The 19,717-nt window shown below is 38.6% G+C and overlaps 1 protein-coding gene across 4 annotated transcripts in view; it reads left to right on the top strand.

Annotated features, from left to right (window-relative positions):
- Positions 1-516: 516 nt before the first annotated feature.
- The window catches only part of LOC132113009 (kinectin-like), a 121,181-nt gene continuing 101,980 nt past the window's right edge, over positions 517-19,717 (top strand). Inside the window, exons 1-9 of one of the 4 annotated variants that reach the window (XM_059520792.1) lie at positions 517-735; positions 13,144-13,775; positions 14,120-14,314; positions 14,922-15,068; positions 15,427-15,557; positions 15,676-15,789; positions 16,355-16,477; positions 16,611-16,723; positions 16,832-16,976. In XM_059520792.1, the coding sequence (XP_059376775.1) occupies positions 13,145-13,775; positions 14,120-14,314; positions 14,922-15,068; positions 15,427-15,557; positions 15,676-15,789; positions 16,355-16,477; positions 16,611-16,723; positions 16,832-16,976 (1,599 nt within the window). In that variant the 5' untranslated portion in view covers positions 517-735; position 13,144. The remainder of the gene's footprint in view (positions 736-13,143; positions 13,776-14,119; positions 14,315-14,921; positions 15,069-15,426; positions 15,558-15,675; positions 15,790-16,354; positions 16,478-16,610; positions 16,724-16,831; positions 16,977-19,717) is intronic. The other 3 variants (XM_059520790.1, XM_059520789.1, XM_059520793.1) reach the window with 3 other exon arrangements.

Raw genomic sequence — 19,717 nt, 5'->3', positions numbered from 1 at the left:
CAACTTAGGTTTACTTTAATTATTTTTAATGAATTATTAATGACTTTTATCAGGTTAAAATGTAATATATGAGGAACGTTTATTTGTAGATCTCTCAGACAATGCATCCCCCCCAAATTACTTTTACTATTAGTACAATAATAATAAATGATCTTTTATCATAATTTTCTTACTAAGACATATTATTGGGAAGAAGTTTTCAGTTGCATTTTAGTATTCATAAATGATACTTCCATGCATTTTATTTCAGTAGTTAATACTGTCATAAAATCTCATTGATTTACATTACAAGCTATAAAAATGTCATATAATTTTCTCTTCTCTTTTATATTTTGTCTAAAGATCCAATTAATTCATACATTTTGAATTAACTGATATTTAATATCTCAGTCTTTACAGGGTATAGTGTGTAAATAGTGTAAATAGTGTGTAAAAACAACTCATAAAGCGCCGTGCTGTTCTTCTGAGCTTCTAAATCCCACGCTTCACTTCTCGCGAGAGTTCCGCGGCTCGTCATCCCCGGTCTTCGCGTCAGAGTTCCGTCTTCCTCTCTCTCTCTCTCTCTTTCTCTCTCTCTCTGAGCGCTTCTTCAGCCCACACTGACCTGACCCTGCCAAAGCGAAACAAGTCGACGTGCCGCCTACAACCGGGCCGGAGCCGCAGTCCACAGCGCGTCCACTTCAGGAACGCCTTTACACCCCGACAATAACAGTAATAGCGAGGACACCACCGCAGGTACGTGAAGCGGCGGCTTTATCCCGCTGTATATCCAGACCGAGGCAGTGAAGTGAACCGTGAGTGGATGGAGCGGATCACACGGGGCCTAGCACTGTCTGCACCGCTGATCCTCTCCATGCCATGCCCCCAGAACACAACCAGCCTTTTAACTGGACCTCAACGATACAGACCCGAGACCCAGGCCGTCGGTAGACCGAGAACACACGAGTGGAGATGTGCTGCTTTGTATGCGGGTTTGATGATGTCCGATCAATCCACGCCTCTCTCTTTAAAGATAATGCTAAGATGGTGATACAGATAAAGCTGACCCCTCGCGTTGTAGTTTTCTTGCGGTGATATGTTCATCTCCTTTCGCTGTCAGGTTGAGAAACATGCTTGTCTTGGCTCTCCAGCACACGGTGTGTTCTGCTGCTGGTTAGTTGGTCAGTCACATGTGGTGACACTGAAGTGACAGTCAGGTCCTTATTAAACATCTCGACCTACTTTAAATCCCGACTTTCATGCAGTCATCTCGGTGAGGGACAGTCATTCAATAAGGACTTTGCTCCTTGTCCTAACCCACTGTTATCTTGTAAAGGTATGAGCTTTATTGTAGACCTGCTGGTGTAAAAATCCACCTCACAATGGAAAATAAAAATGCGCTGTGTTGTTTGGTGTTGAGTTTTCATGGAGACGCTTATCGCTGCCATTAGAGCCAGTAATATCTTAACTAGCCACATTTCTCTTGATGTAGCTAACGGAAGGATTATCTGTCAGTTGTAGTTGGGTGTCTTTTAATAGTCGCTTTAAGTTTGCGCATGCGCACTGGCGTGTCATTCAAAGAAATGGGCGAAAGCTTTCATGGCAGGACACATGTCTCCAGGTCTTATTTAAGGACCTCATGGAATCAGAATTGTGTTGTGGCTTTTAATCCATGTCTGTTGGCTAGCACACTTCTAAGGGTTAACTACTTCTAGCAGGTATATTAAAAATAGACAGTAATTTCTAATGGGAAAATAAATCTAAAATGTCGATGGCTCGTATTTAGAGTGCAACATTCAGGTTTTAGGAAGTAATAATGGTGGTCATTTTTTTCCATGAGAGATAGTTTTTGACATTAATTTACCTAAACCTTTAAGGACAGACCTGCTGTGAGCTCCAAGGGTGTTAATTGGTGGTATATGCTTTTGTTGAAACCATCAGCCTGCATTATTTCAGATTATTTCGTAAATAATAGTTTAAAAGTGGAACTCCTGGTAAAAATGACATCACCCATGATTCTGCAAAGAAATCGCCACAAATTAGAGAAACAATTAAATTGCATGCTCTTTAGCATCCACCCACTCACATGAAGCGCTGGGAATGACATTTATTCATATTTTACGATAAATGTAATATATATTGTTTCTCTTTGGAGTGTTACAAGCTGTTCGTGAACAGATAAGATACCTAAAGTTGTAAAGACTAAAGTCTCAAACCCAAAGAGATATTCTTTATAAAAGTTAAGACTCGTCCATGCTCTCCTAAAATGCCTCATTAAAACACGCCCCACATGTCTACATCACTGTGTGGGAAGATTTGCATAACACCACCCAAATGTTCAAACAAAGAAAGAAGTCATTTTTATTCTCGCTGTTGCTTCCCCCATGTCATGGAAGCGCTGTTTTGTTGTGAAAGCGAAACTACTTAGTTTGGTCTTCCAAAAGAGGAAACCACTAGAAGTCAGTGGTTAAGTTGTATTTAAAACTAGGGATGGGCGTTTTCCACAAATATCACATTCGAATATTTGAGATCACAAAAAACGAATATTCGAATATTCGTTTATTCGTTTATTTAAATTAAGTTTAATGAGACAGACGTTATTTTTCAGCAACATTTATTGTTTCAGTCGTCTTTTTGAACAAGCTTACACACGGTAAGCTTGAACATTACACATCGTGTTTTGTAGCTGAAAACCTTTAACAATGCGTGCAAACAAACAAAAGTACAGATTAAAAGCAAAATAAAAAGTGAAAAAAAAGTGAACAAAGAAAAAACGTAAAGCAGCCTGCAGCGATTAGGCTATTGTAGAACTTAGCCTACACTTAACTTTGAAACTTTTAAACTGTCAGCAAATCTTTTTTGCTTTTTTTTTCCTATTGTTTTACATGTTCTTGTTAAGAAATACGGGCATGTAAACATGATCGGGGGAAAGTCGGCTCCTTAGTCTGTTAACAATAAGGCCGACCGTGGAGAAAACGCGCTCTGACGCACAGACGTTGACGGTACTCACAAATAACGGTGCGCTAAGCGAATAAGTTTTGTGAAGCGCTTCGTGTTTTCGTTTCAACACTGAATGGGATCCTCATCTGGTGGAATACATGGCTCCAGCAAGAACTGTTCCCACTCGTTTTGGCTGGACTCTCTGTAATCATCGCTGAAGAACTGACTCAGCCTTTTCCGATGAGTGGGCATTGCATCCTCTTCAGCATTGATGATGGCGGCTGCATCCGCACCACTCACATCAAGGGAAATGATCTGATAATGTTCAAAAAAGGTTTTTTTTCTTACTTCTCTCATGTTGATACTTCTCACAAACCTGAGATGTTTGTGCCGAGGGTCTAGGGCAGACACGAGAAGAGGAGTTTTCACTGCATTCTCCAAGTTAGCGGTGTTTGTTTGTTGCTTGAGAGATGCCTCAACAATGTTCTTGAATTCGGTCACTTTCTGTGATTCTCCACGGCATATTTGAAGTACTGTAGAAGACTGCAGTTCTTTTAGGGGCCGTTCACATATCGCGTCTTTTGCGCGCTCAAGTTCGTTATTTCCAATGTAGGCGCACGGTATGCGTGCTCATAATGGAAGCGTCGCGATACGCACGTGGTGCGACGCGCCCGTTTTTTCCAGGCGCGTCCGCACCGCATCGAGTTAAAAACATCTCAACTTTTCAGAATGCCGCAAGCGCACCCCAGGTCATGTGACAAGAACTATACATTCAGCTTCATTCTTTACCGTAACAATGTTGAAACCTCAGCCAAGATGAAGGAACAGCTGATCATAAATATAGTAGCAGAGCTACTGCAAGCGATTTTTTTTTTTTGTGCTGCAAATCCATTTATCCTTTGCTGAAATTTCCGCGTCATCATGGAGAGAGCCGGTCACTGTTGCTTAGCAACGGCAGACGCCTCAGGAGCGCTTCTGCCCGAGCGCTTTGGAAAGAAGGAGAAAGCGGCGCGCCTAGCGTTTTCCACGCGTTTTTAGGCGCGATATGTGAACGGCCCCTTATTCATTAATTAATTATTTTTTGCTTGCATACATCTTTAAATATGCCGTGGAGAATCACAGAAAGTGACCAAATTAGGTTTTATTGTGAACTTGTTTTTTTTTTTTCATGCAAAATTCGAATATCATTTTTATTTATCGAATAATTAGAGCAGAACACCCCTATTTAAAACACTGTTCCAGAGCAGTTGAAGCCAAATATTCGTATGTGCAATGCATTTTACGGAGGATGAGGACTGTTTCCTGAATCAGGGAGAGTAGCCTACAATGCCATCTGTTTTGACTCGCAGTCTGTAATAGTGCTGTCACGGTACCAAAATTTCAGTATTCGGTACCGATACAAGTGAAAATCCATGGTTCTCGGTACCAATTTCGGTACCAAAGCAAAACACAAAAATACGCTAATAAAAAAAAAACACACTTCTTATCACTAAAAATCAAAAACCAAAGCCATTCTTTATACTTATTTACAATTGTTTTTAAAGTTTTTCTACAAATAATATAATTATGAAAAGTGGTAAACAAGTTTCATTCAAATTTAATTTATCTTTTAATTAATTAAATTTAAACACATTTTATTTTGTGTTAAAGGGGATTTGCTATTAAAATTAAAACATAGAAGAAATATTTTGTGATTTTCTTTCTTTAAAAAATAAAGTTTACAAATTTGTTCAACACTAGTAGCAGTATTGCATACATTCTACTAAACGATAGTAGTATTTCTAGCACTTTATGTAAAAATGAACTTTTATTTTGACGGATTACCATGAATACCTTTAAATTGAGACTGGTTTTACTCAAATTAAACGGTAAAATGCTTGTGAAGTGACTCAGAACAGTTCTGGTGTTGTTTATTTATTTATGTCCTCATTGAGACGGCAGATGCTGAAATTATTGCAAGCGTCTCGCGCTTCAGTCTATGTAGTAAACAAACCTGCACGTCTCTTGCCATTCATTCATTCACACAGAAACGCGCAGAACATGCAGGATTCGTATTTCAACCAACTTTTGCTGCTTAACATTTACAAATACTGGTCCATGTGGATATTTGATTTGATTAATTTATGCTAACTTTGACAAATTCCGTGACTGTCCATATTAAAATGTAAGTTTCATTTTCATGACTGGATTTTGAGATTCCGTCCGCGTTTTCTGCTTCGTGGAAATCATAGCGCTGTATGCGTCCAGAACCGGGTTGACCGGGTACTCGATACCACCGGTACTTAAAGAAACCTGGTACCCTGACATTTAAATTTTTTTTAGTACCGACTTGGTACCAAAGTACCCGGTCTTTTGACAACACAAGTCTGTAAGTACGTTTACGTATTTAAAGGATTTGCCAGTGATGATTCAAATTTCGTTTCTGTCACATGCTTGAGGTATTCAGCCAATCACAAAGAACTGGATAGCTGGCCAATCAGAGCACACCTCGCTTTTCAGACCGATGAGCTTTGTAAAAATCGAAGCGTTTCAGAAAGGCGGGGCATAGCGGTGGAACAATAATGTACAGTACGTGGAAAATGTTTTGTTTTTTAACTTAAACCGCATAAACACATTTCACTACACACCAAATACAAACAAATATATTTTTTTTTTCAACTTCGTGTGACCCCTTTAAATATTTTGACTTAACAGACTATTTATTTTCAATTCTATTTATTTTTTTATGCCCATTTTAATCTGGGCTACAACATGCCCTAGATATTGTTAAAGTGTTTTGATTCTTTGTTTGGTCACACTTTACATTAGGGCTTCATTAGTTAACATTAGTTAACAAAACTGCCAATGAAAAATTCTTCTAAACATTCATTAATCTGTGGTAATTGCAATATTTATAAACCTGTTGTTAAAATCAAAAGTTGCAACTGTGTTATTTAATGAGCTATCGTGAACTAATTAAAATTAAAATTAAAAATTAAATTAAATTTATGAATTTAGCAGACGCTTTTATCCAAAGTGACTTACATTGCATTCAGGCTAACAATTTTCTCCTAACATGTGTTCCCTGGGATTCCAAACCACAACCTTGCACTTGCTAACGCAATGCTCTACCACTTGAGCTACAGGAACACATTTAAAACATTTTTCAACAGTTGCTACATGGTGTAAGAGTTTTTTTTAAATCTCGAAAAAGAGTAGGGGTGTAACCCCGACATCCTGGCCAAATTTGCCCATTGGTCTTGTAATCAACATAATATTCTGATTGGCTCCTCTCCACCGATAAACTGGTGTGTGGTGGGCATTCTGGTGCAATATGGCTGCCGTCGTATCATCCAGGTAGATGCTGCTCACTGGTGATGGTTGAGGAGATTCCCCCCTTCTATGTAAAGCACTTTGAGTGCCCAGGAAGGTGCTATATAAATGTAAGGAATTATAATTATTATATCTTTGGCACTTGATCTGTTTAAAATTGTATAAATATTTTGTGTAAAGAAAAAAAAAAAAGTGAAAGTGACGTGACATTCAGCCAAGTATGGTGACCCATACTCAGAATTCGTGCTCTGCGAATTCGTGCCCATCCAAAGTGCACACACACACACACACACACACCCGGAGCAGTGGGCAGCCATTTATGCTGCAGCGCCCGGGGAGCAGTTGGGGATTCGATGCCTTGCTCAAGGACACCTCAGTCATGGTATTGCCAGCCCGAGATTCGAACCCACAACCCTAGGATTAGGAGTCAAACTCTCTAACCACTAGGCCATGATGACTTCCCCTAGTTGCTTTATTGTATTTAAATGTTCAGTTATTTTTGTTTACTGTATTATTTAGCTATACTGTATTATTTCAGTGACAGCTGAAAACTCATCTCTTTTGACTCTGCTTGACTTCATCCTAAATTTTACAAAGAAAAAAAACCTGTCTAATTATTCCTTCCCTTTCTAGCTTGTATTTATTTGAACAAATGCCTAGGGGTGGGCAATATCTCCTATTTAAAATATATCAAGATTTTTTTAACACGATATGGATTTTGACATATCTTATATCTATATGTTGTTTATATTTAATTTAAATTTAATTTGATTCCGTCACTTTGCTTGTCTGCATTCTCTGTGCTGTGCTCGGTTTCAAGACTTCTGGCGAACAGCAGGCAGATGTCTTCTGTAGGGCCCTATGATTTCCACGATGCAGAAAATGCGGTCGGAATCGCAGAATCCAGTCATAAAAACGGACTTTACTGTTTAACACGGAATGTCACGGAATTTGTAAAAATTTTTATGAATTAATCAGAAGTAGGTCATTGCACTCACATCAAATCGCGATATGGACTAATATCTGCAAATATTAAGCCGGAAAAGTCTACTTAAATATGAATCCTGCATGTTCTGCGTGTCTTTGTTACTGAATGGCGCAGAAGCGCGTCTTCGGTTTATTACACACAGAAGCGCGCGTGACGCTCCGGTGATTTCAGCATCTTTCCTCTCACTAAATAATGATGTAAACACACGAGGAACATCTCCAGAACTGCTCTGAGAGTCACTTCATGAGCTTTTGACCGTTTGATTTGAGTAAAACTAGCGTCATATGTCACATCATAGACTGTAGTATCACATACACAGAACTGTAACGGTAAACCCGTCAAAATAAAAGTATTTGCCAGAAATCTATTACTATTGTTCAGCAGAATGTACATAGCCCACTACTACTACTATTAAAATGAAAAGAACATAATTTTTTAAGGAATAATCACACAACATTTCTTCTAGTTAAATAATTTTTTTAACTAATTAAGTTGTTTTATGCATTTAAATAATTACATATGCTAAAACACAGAATTAGGTAACAAAAAAAAAGTTGGTGAAAAAAAAATAAAACATTTCATAGGGCCCTAAACATGTTATATTTGCCATAGTTGTTTTTGCAGTAGTTTTTTGGGGGTTATTTTTCCTGTAAAGATATAGAGATATATATGGTATATCGAGATATAGCAAAATATATAGAGATATATTTTTTGCTCCATATCGCCCAGCCCTACAAATACCTGAAACCTGGTATTACGAGCACTTCCTGTGTCTGTTTGCTTCTTTTCGCTTTGTTGCTTTGGATCAAAGCTTCTGCAAAATGACTAAATATAAATATGTAAATGTATTATGACAACACTTTTTGCAACTAAATTTCAATAACGTGATAATACTGTATACCATGATTAAAAACATTAGCAATTAATCGCAACATGAAAATTCAATAACTGCATATCACTAGTTGTGATTCACCTTGCAACATCAAGTAGCTAATCATGGTCCTCATGTTTGATGTAAATTAAAACATATTGGCTTTTTAATAAAATGGAAAGGACATGTCCAGTACGAAAACTATCATTCAGTAGAAGTGTTATTACAGAAAATTATGTTGAGGCATTTTGTGAAGTCTAAGTTTTGTTTGTATTGGTGTGGAGCTTTCCTTTTCACACCGTGCCGCCTTTGCACCAATATGTGCCCTTATTTTCCTCTCTTTGTCTGAACCATTGTTCTGAGTAGTGTGTAGCTATTTAAATAAACACAGAGAGAAATTTACGTAATTAAGACAAGTAGATGACTTCATTTTCACTTCCCGTGCCTCTTGGGTTGAAACTTGCAACACAACTTGAACACAAAGTAAGGCTTTCCTGTCTTTATCCTCCATGGTTCTGAGGGAACGTTTGATTGTTCTGAACTGTTCTGTACAAATTAAGTTTAAAACTGCATCTATTTCTTTACATTTCCTAGTTCAGGGGCTCAAAATGCATATGAATAGTAGTCAATCATGGGAATGATTGGCTGTTTGGCTTGGAATATGCTGTGTATACTGCCTCAAGTTTCATAAAATAGACTGAAACTATTTGCAAAGTGTAATGATAAACATTAAGTGTGCACCACTGTAGTATGAAATGTCACAGCATTTTTAATTTAGCAAGTGAAATTCGGTTAACGTCTTGAAAAATAATTTTATTTTGATACATTTAAATTCGGCATTGTTTAATATTTTAAACATAATATTTTAATATATTTTCTAAAATAAATGCTTTATGAATTTATTCATTCAATTTTAATTCACAAAATTAAATGATTAATAAATTGACAAGTTAACGAGATTAGTGCTGTCAAACATATTTGTCGATTTATATATACATAATAAAAATAAACCGTACACACACACATTATGTAAACAAACTTATTTAGGTGCTATTAATCGCAATTAATCATTTGACTGCACTAAACGAGATATTAAAAATAAAGGTTGACATTGCATCTGGTTTTTTTATCATATTGGAGATGGTTGGTAACATTGCAGTAAGCTGTCTTGTACACATATTGGAAAATACAGATCAGATGGGTATTTTGTGCATGCAAACAGTTTGCATACTTTGCATCCTACTGAAATGGAGTATAGTTGTATGGTTTTTTTGAACATAGCCAGGCATAGTGTTGTTGAGCAGATCGGTCCACTTTGCTTGGCACCAGCTACATAAAGCACTAGATTTGCCAGAGCTAAAGACTTCCTGTAGCAGCGTTTACAGACACACTGCTTTTAAGTGATTCACATCTTTGTTTTTTTCATTTCCTCTTAGCAGGGCAAAGAAAACTAGACGCAGTTTAGAGCAAGTGAGCGCACCACACCCATCTCCACTCTGTTCTCTGTGCACAGGCCTGTGTGAATCGAACACACGTGAAGCCTAAGAAATGTGTTTCCACTTATTTAACAGGGAATATGCAAGTAAGGGCAATGCACAAGTTTAGTTTACACCTCAACAGCTGCTTGTCTCGTCTTGTATGTTTTCACAATGCTTTCAGAATGCTTTCACATAAGTATTTTCTCACAAGTATTATATTTTAATCTATATATTTATTTAATTATACATTTACATCAAAATTTTAACTGACTAATTAAGGCATTGATAAATAGTTGATAATCAAGAAAAGATGAGAGACAAACACATGACAGTATGATTGAAATGTTAATATGTAAGAAAAACACGTTTATTCTGTGGCACTTAAAAAAAGAATTTGGAAGTTTGGAAGAAGCGTCCAGCAAACCACTAGCTTGCTTCAAGCAGTACCTTATTTACTTCTTCTTGCACGTTTAATGGTGGATTGTGTTATTTATGGAACATAATTACTGTTTACCGTCTGCCGCTGGTTCTGTTGACCAGGACAGCTCCTGTAAACGTAAGCGTATGGGCTAACCAAACGACCCAAGAAGAGTTTGGGACAGGAGAGAAAGAGTGAGGATCAATATCGGTGTTGCATTTTCTAGATGGAGAGAGCTTCGCGACAAACTTCAACTAGAAAGAGATGCCGATCTCGCTTGTGTTTTACTCGACAGGTGAATTGCTTTGATTCATATCTTTACAGAAAACGTATGCTATTATAACGAGCAACGAGATTAGTATTATGGGGCATACACGCCAAACGCGGGGCATCGCGTCTCTAGACCCCCGCGATGACGCGTCTGATCACGTCTAATCACGTCTGTGCATTGACTTTGTATGTAATCTACTCACGCAAATCGTTGAACTCACGTTTGCTATGTATGCCCAATTATTGTGTTTGAATGTAAACAAGTGTATATATTGTTGAACAAGTGGTAATTGTTTTTATATCGTCTGATTGATGGCCGTCAGCAGTTGGGTAGAAGACAACAAATCCCATCATTCCACGCTCCTCCTTAGCGTCATCAAACCACGCGAGTGTTATTGTTTTGGTAGTGCGCCCTCTAGTGGCAGGTCCTACAACCTGTACCTTTAATAAATAAATCAATTAATATCAGGAAAAAATTTAGCTCAAACCACTTATCTATTTCCATTTATTTATTTAGTTAAATGCAGTCATTTTAATGGAAAACCTGAGAAATGCTGTGAAAAGAATTTAAACATGGCAAAATGTTTTAAGCTGAGCGCCTAGCAGTACACTTTTTTTTCTGACATCAGATTAGGGAAAATATTTCATAAATGTGCACACACATGCATTCCATTTCCACCCTGGTTCTATCTCAGGCCTTCATGGGACTAATCGCTTGTTAAGAACATGACATACTATAAATTAAGAGTTCATATGCATCTTTCTTGGAAATGGTGTCTTTTGGTTAAGTAACGTCGTGAGATGTGACCGGAAAATGGAGAATGTTAGACTGATTGTCTCTTTAAGGGCTCCTGGGAAATTGCAGTAGAATGGTGCTCCTAAATGTATTCTTAATGTAATCGGCTTATCCATATTCCCAACACAGTGAATTTCTTGGACACATTGAACAGAACAGACTCCAGTCAGACAGAGCAAACGGTCGTTCCAGGACCTGGTGCTTCTTGTCACTGGTTTTCCTCACTGTCCCGAAGGCAGAACTCAGCCAGGCATGTCATCCAGCACAACAGGGCACTGTTTCTGTTTGCTTCGCATTTTGTACGAAAGCACTCAACCAAATGTCCACTTACGCCTTCCATCAAGAGCCTGTCTTTTCTTGTTTCCTCGTCCTAATTAAACATCAGACAAGATATAGATTTTTCTCTCTCTATTTCTTTGGTAGTAAACCGTTTTGTTCTGTCAGACTCAGGTTTTTTTGTTATCATCAAATTGTTAAAGGGATAAATAAAATAAATAAATATTCTGTCATTAATTACTCACCCTCATGTCGTCCCAAAGACCTTCGTTCATCTTCAGAACACAAATTAAGATATTTTTTATGAAATCCGAGAGCTAAAAAAAAAAAATTGTTAAAATAGTCTGTGACATCTAAAGAAGAAATTAAAAAAATGGAATTTCTTAAAAAAAAAAAAAAAAAAACATGATCTTATAAAATAAAAAATTCAGCTAGTTCCCAATGCATAATTTTTCATTTTGTGTAGTTTCTGTTGAAGTACTAAAATTACTAAAACAAAATAAAATAAAAACTTTATCTAAAATTAAAATAAAAACTGAAAATATAAAAATAAAATCAAATTCAAAATATTAACAAAAACTCTAAAAGTCTATCAATACTAAAATGACACTGAATATTATTTTTTTTTAAAAAGTATATACTTTGGCTTTTATATATAAACCAAACGCAAGACTGACATTGATCCTGAAAATATTTTTTTCTCAGGCCACACTAAAGCCTGGATAGATTAGCACTGACAGGGGAGTTGTGCTGTTTTCAGATCTGCAACCACTCAGCGTGTGACATTTTCCCAGCTGGATATTTTTGTTCCTTGCAAAGCTACTCTGCACTTGAGTTTAGGATGTCAATTGAGTTAGCGAAGGGTGTCTTGAATGACCGCTTTGGGTTTGGATAGCTCCACAGTATCATGTATTCAACAAACAAATGCATTTTTTTTAATAGTGCCATTTTAGGCTTTATTATTTGGCTCAGTGATCATATTACTTGTATACAGTCTCTGAAAAAAAAGTGAATGTGAGGGAGTAAGTGTCACCCGCTGAAAGGTATTTAGCTTGGTGTCAAGAAGTAAACCCAGATTGCAGCCCTCAGCACACATACTAATTGGATCATACCACTGTGAGAGGGTGGAGGAGAAACGGACAAGCCAGAGACATGGAGCAAGTAGAAGTCAACCACAGAGGAGGCAGCGTTCCAGGGTTGGCCGTATTAGAACATCTTATGCAATTTGCTGAATAAGTGTGCCAAGGTGTGATGATTTAGTTTTGCCTGAGGCAATGTGCACTGCCTTTAAACAGCACTTGGTGAAAGTACAAATGGCTGTGGTTACAATATAGTCTGATAACAGAACACAATACACAACTTTAATTTGTGTTATTTAAGATTATAATGAGATCGTTTCCGATTAATTCCGGTAATCTGATGTGGTTCAACTCTAGGTCTGTTGCTTTAAATTAGACACCATAAAAGCAAATATAATATCCACAGAGTTATCATGTAGCAGCATGAAAAAGGACGCCATGTTGCCTTGTACATGAATTTGTTGGCATATTGTAAGCAGCTATGTTTCTGGTTTTGTAGCTGCCAGATCTAATGCGGTCGCAAATAGGGCTGTGCGATATTGATAACAAGTAACATTTTGATTAGTGGTTCTACGGATCATAAACCTCAAGCTCTAGCTGAAAGACCTTGAAATAGGTCCATATATACAATTTTGATTCTTTGTAGTTTGCATTTGTCAAGTGGCTCTATTGTCACGCATCCTGCTGAATATTTGTGCTCACTTCTGTCCTTATGCTCTTTATTGCGTTCTTCAAGAATGGCGCTGGACATGGCTGACTCACAGTACCTGCTCATCCTGGCACCGTCGCTGGTCATCGCTCTCATGTTCCTCTTTTTCTGGCTCTTCATGAAAGAGACTTCCTACGACGAGGTTCTGGCCCGCCAGAAACGAGACCTTAAATTGCCTCCCACCAAGCCCGATACTCGTAAAAAGAACGAGAAAAAGAAAAACAAGAAGAAGGAGACTGGTGGAAATGGAGTGGGAGGAGGTGGCGAGTCAGAGGAAGACCTGAGGGATTTCGATACATCTGATGGCGCTGGCCCTACCTCGAATGATGAGGATTCTGAGGCGGTGCCCGTGAGTCCACCGGTTGCTGCTCCGGTCCTGGCAGAACCTCCGTCCGGGATAAGAGAGAGGAAAAAAAGAGAGAAAAAGCCAAAAGCTTCTCCAGCTGCTGTCCCAACGAAGGTACCCCTTTCACGTACAACCCCAACTACTCCTCCTGCCTCAGAGGTACCGGAAGTCAATGGCTCCAAACCTGCTGTCCGTAAGGAGCAGCCCCTCCCCCTGACCAAGCAGTCCAGCCCCCCCCAGCCTCAGGCCACGCCCCCTGCACCAACTGAGACTACCAGCAAAAAGAAAGCCAAGAAGCAGAAGAGTGAGTCTGGTGAGTGGACTACCTACAAATAAGAACATGTTTTATGCAAATGCCATGCAAGTTGTGTTGAAAATGTGCAATGTTCTATTCCATGAGGACAATCCAATGTACAATATTCAACTTGTGAATGGTAAAGGCCAAAGTATACCAACACTTAGCATACATGTAAAGCTGGTTTTTGCTGCCTCGCCCAAATATTTCCAGTTGCCGAGATTTTGGTGCACTGCTACTAAAAACAATTCAAAACCAGAACCATTCCGAACACCCTAACAAGTACTATCATTATCCTAACAACCACCCAGAACACCTTCTCATGCTCCTCTCTAAAGATCTCTGGCTCTCATTTCTCACAGAAGAGCATCCGCCTGAGATCAAGCCTGATCTTTCTCCTCCTGTGGTGAAGAAGGAGGTGCCTGTGATCATTGAGGTGGAGATAAAGGCAAAGGAAAGAGCCGCCCCTATTACCACAGCAGCACCAACACCACCAACTGCCTCCAGCGGCAGTGGGCGTAGGAAGAAGAAACAGAAGCTGGAACCTGTCGTCACAGGTAAGAATAAATCAAAATCAGACAAACTAGAGAGGTTCAAATTCTCAGTTGAGTCATCGAATCAATAAAGTAGGCATCTGGTCTGTGAGGTCTTTGGCAAGATTTTATAAACTAAAGCAAGTGTTGCATTATATAAAAGGGCTAGTTCAAATCTATCATCATGTGCTCACTGTCATGTTGTTTTTAAACCATATGACTGGCTTGCCTCCAAGGAGAACAAATAGAGATGTTTAGAAGATGTTTCTAAATGCTGCTCTTTTCTCTTTTAGGAAACTATGCCATGAGCAGTGGTTGTGATGCTCCAAAACGAGCAAATAAGCACCATAGAAGTGGTCTTTACTTTCATATCTCACTTAGGCAAATTCAAACTACATATTTGAGAAATATTTTCATGAGTTCTATGGACTACTGTAGAGCATTGGAAGAGTCCTTTCTTATTCACTGTTATTCTATGGAAAAGAGCGGCATGAACATTCTTTTAAAGCTCTCCTTTTGTGTTCCATTGAAGAAACAAAGTTAAACCGGATTGGAACGACGTAATGATTAAGTGATTTTAGTTTGGTTTGAAGTATTGCTTTAATAATTGCTGTGGTCATGTGTGTTTCAGTGGATGAGGCACATGTCCAGTCCTCAGCCCCGGTCACTGAATCCACCACATCGACAAATCACCAGAGCAACCAAAACAATGAGGCTCCGCCCCCTGCTCCTGCACCCACCAAACATAGCAAGAAACAGAAGAGCGAAACCAACAAAGGTACTTGGCATCCTTCATACATTTTTTTTTTACACTAAATGGGGGGTATAGCCAGATTTGAATTATTTTAAACATTTTTATTGATACTTTTCCATGTTTAATGAGTTGTAACTATAATCATAATCTGCATTCTTCACCATCTTGGAATATTTGTTCCACTGAGCTTGTCACAATGCATAATGGGATGGTCTTGTCCACAAAGGATGCAGGCAAATGCTGCCTTAGAAATTGACCTAAAGAAAGCATATTAGAAAACAGCACCTCCTATGATCCCATAAAATACTGCCTATGGAGGGTTTGAAATTTTCCTGATGTCCTGTTTTGAACAGGTTGCTAATACGTGTCTGTTTTTGTGCAGAGAACTCTGAGGTGAAGCTCAAGGAGCTGCTTGCCAGTCTGAGTGGACTCGTGCTGTCAGACTCTGATGTGGTCAGTCTCGTCTCGCTGCTCCGAGACAAGAGTCCCAATGCTTTGGACAGCTGGTATAAGGTTAGAGGATTAGATTGACTTTGGTTTTTTGCTATCATGCAGTAATGAGATGTGCTCTATAGTGAAAGCTTGAGTCGTCAGATTTCTGATGATTTTTTTTCTGGTTTCGCTTTCTCAGTCTGCAGCTAAGTTTGAGCCCTCGGCCCAGCAGCTCGCAGAGAAAGATCGTCTTCTGAGCACGCTGCAGGAGGAGGTGTCTATCGCCAAGGGCAAAGTCAAACAGTTAAGCCAGGTTAGTCAATTGTTTCACTTATATTTCCTGATGTGAAAAATGTGTGGCACTTTTCATTTGGTTACTCATTATATATTTTTTTAAGTTCCTCTATCAACATAAAAAAAAATTCATGAATACATTAAATTTGTGCATCCAAAAATTTAATTCATTTGGACCCTTATTGGGAAAGACAAGGAAATAATCTCATTCAATTTTCAGCCCCGTTATCAGAACTTCTCACTTTTATTGGTTATTTATTAATTAAATATTTGTTTATTTGATGTTTATTACTAAAATAATAATTTCATGGTTGTTAACACTATTCAGATATGTTACCGAAATTTGCTAACCTCATATAAAATAAACCTGCGTATAATATTTAAATTAATTTGAGGAAAAAAGTTCAGAATAATTCAAATATTTAAAGTACTTTTTTGTAAATAGCAATCCTTTTTTTTTTTTTTGCAAAGTGCCACATTAAAATCTCTAGTTGTGACACAATATTGAAAATAAGTAACCTAAATATGGTGTAAAAATATGAATATAATGGAGCTTGGTAGTAATTTATTGACTGGTACTTCAGGAACTGCAGGCTGAGAAGCAGAAGTCGGGCCGCGTGGAGTCTGTGTTGCATGAACATCGTGTTGCCAGAGAGAAAGACATCATGCAGGTGAAAGCTCAGAGCTACCAGGAGATGCAGATTAAGGTAATCAATCTCTTTGACCGATAACACTTAGTGGTCTAACCATGCAAGTCATAATAGAGCTTAAGGAAGCATGCTTGATGTGGTATGTTTATGTGTAATAACATCTAATGACAAGTTACCTTTCTCGCTGCAGTTCCAACAATTAAGAGAACAGCTGGAAGGACAGATCGCGCGACTGCAGCAGGAAAACGGCATCCTGAGGGACGCTGTGGAGAGATGCTCCACCTCCACCCAGATGGAGAACAAGTGAGTCCCACCAACTCCCAAATTCCTCTCCTTTGGTCCAATTATAGTGTCAAGATACATAATATAGTATCTGAAAACCATCCATCAAACAGCTGTGTTTTTTTTCAGGCAGACGTCAGAGTTGAATAAACTGCATTCAGAATACAGCGGCCTGATGAAAGAGCTCGCAGAGACCAAAAACAAGCTGCAGCAGGAAGAGTTGCAACGGAAGAGTCTAGAAGTCAACTACAAGCAGAATATGTCCCAGCTGGAGGTGCCTGCAAAGCCCTGCACAATACATGTCCATTAACATGCCTTTTTCAATCACACTTCTATTAGAAGACTAAACATGGCATTTAAGTGGCAAAAAGGACCCTGGACCACAAAACCAGTCTTAAGTTTAAACTTTTTGAAATTGAGATAATTACTAAAATCTAAATACTGAGAAAATCACCTTTGAAGTTGTCCAAATGAAGTTCTTAGCAATGCATATTACTAATCAAAAAGTTTTTATATATTTACGGTAGGAAATTTACAAAATATCTTCATGATCTTTGCTTATGAATATCATTAATATCCTAATGATTTTTGGCATTAAAAAAATCCATAATTTTTATTGTTACAAATATACCCCAGTGACTTAAGACTGGTTTTGTGGTCCAGGGTCTCACACACACACACACACACAAACTTCCTTTGCTTTTTTATTGATAAGGTCACTTGTATTAGGTCTCAAATTGTACCTTCAGCTTCAGACTCTTCAATCTCTGTCCCCCCCGACTATTTAAGGAGGTTTTACCCCACTGTAGGACCATCTGTTGTTGCACTTATAAATAGTAGTCTGACCTCGGGTGTGGTCCCTGAAATTTGAAAACATGCAGTAGTTCAACCTCTGATTAAAAAACCTGCTCTAGATTCGTCAGTTCTTGCTAATTTCAGGCCCATTTCCAAATTGCCTTTCCTTTCAAAAATCCTGGAGAAGATTGTGTACAGTCAATTATTGGCCTTTTTGGAAGAATATGATATACTAGAGGTTTTCTAGTCCGGCTTTAAAGCCTTGCACAGCACCGAAACTGCTCTTTTAAGAGTTTTTAATGATATATTTTTAGCTACTGACTCTGGTGACTGTGTTATCCTTGTGCTTTTAGATCTAACTGCTGCATTTGACACAGTGGATCATGAAATATTGATTTCACGTTTAAGGCAGTGGGTGGGCATCAGTGGCATAGCACTGGAGTGGTTTAGGTCATACTAAGCGGATCTAACTTTTGTGTTAGCTTAGGTGACTCTGTATCCTCCTCTGCTCCTCTCTTGTGTGGGGTCCCACAGGGCTCAGTCCTTGGCCCTCTACTTTTCTCTCTGTATTTGCTTCCAATTGGTTCCATACTTAAAAAGTACGGCCTTTCATTCCACTGCTATGCAGATTTATGTACCTCTTAAAAAGAAAAATGATAACTCTGTTGGACAACTACTCGATTGTCTCGACGACATAAAGGCCTGGATGGCTCTGAACTTTTTAAATTTTAATAATAAAAAAACAGAAGTGATGGTTTTTGGAGGCACCACTGGCACCCCGCCTGTAGATCTGGGCTCCTTGGCACCCTATATTAAACCTAGTGTAACAAACCTAGGAGTGAAAGTGGACCCTGAGCTTAAATTTGACAGTCAGATCAAAGCTGTTGTCAAATCAAGCTTCTTTCATTTGAGGCAGCTGGCCAAAATAAAGCCAATTCTGTCAAGACAACATTGTGAAGCTGTAATCCACATCTTTGTAACTACACGGCTGGACTACTGTAATTCACTATATGTGGGGGTTAGTGGGTCCTCCATCACCCGTCTCCAGATGATACAAAATGCAGCAGCACGTCTTCTAACTGGCACATGTAAACATGAGCACATTTCCCCTATTTTAGCTTCATTACACTGGCTGCCTATTCAATTTAGGATCCATTTTAAAATTCTGTTATTTGCTTTTAAATCACTAAATGGTCTTGCCCCGCCATACCTCTCTGAGCTTCTACACTCTTATAAACCCGTCCGCTCTCTCAGATCAGATGATCAGCTGCTCCTGACTGTGCCTAAAACTAAGAGTAAACTCAGAGGAGACCGGGCCTTTGCTGTGTCTGCCCCTAAACTATGGAATGATCTGCCTTTGCATGTTAAGCAGGCCTCTTCTTTATCTGTTTTTAAAACCCTTCTTAAAACCCATCTTTTCTCTTTGGCTTTTGACACCTAGGCCCAATCCCAATTCTATTTTATACCCCTTCCCTTTCCCCTACCCCTCCGCCTACCCATCCCCCTTGTCCCTTAAAACAGAGTGTCAAAGGGTAGGGGAGAAAATATTCCCCTAAGGATTGGGACACCATTACCATAACGTCACACGCCATCATTCGTCGACTAGCTCTTACAATACACACATATACTGGTGTGCTGGTGTGCATTAGAGCCTTTAATTATCATTCTGTATTAATGAGCTGCTTACTGACACACACACACACATATCGAAAATCGCGCAGCTCACACATCCAGGAGAAAATAAACTTGTCAACGCTGCCCCACAACTTTTATTAAATACAGTTTAAATACTGAATCGCTACATTATATTTTCCAGTGACGAGAGGATACAATCGCTGTTAAGTAAACTCACTCTAAAAAGATAAACGCACAGATGCGAATACACGCAACTTCCATCTCTCTCTCTCTCTCTCTCTCTCTCTCTCTCTCTCTCTCTCTCTCTTTCCCTCTCTCTCGAATAAGCAATATTTGAGAAAATGGTTTAGCGATTTCTAATTATTGGGGGGATTAGCCCCCATCAGTGTCTACGGCAGTTATCGCCCTGATCAGACATATGCTGTGGCACTATCATACAGTCTGTAATGACGTTAGCAAACATAAGCAATTTTTTGCAAACATTTCTCTGAGTAACATGACCATAAATATGAACTCACAATTGAATGTAACATAAAACAAATTATTACTTTTCATTAAAATCTTTATTTATGCCAAAAAAGCTTA

The sequence above is a fragment of the Carassius carassius genome, chromosome 32 (genome assembly GCF_963082965.1).
Source record: "Carassius carassius chromosome 32, fCarCar2.1, whole genome shotgun sequence".
Classification (NCBI taxonomy): domain Eukaryota; kingdom Metazoa; phylum Chordata; class Actinopteri; order Cypriniformes; family Cyprinidae; genus Carassius; species Carassius carassius.
This window is presented reverse-complemented; position numbering and strand designations above follow the sequence as displayed.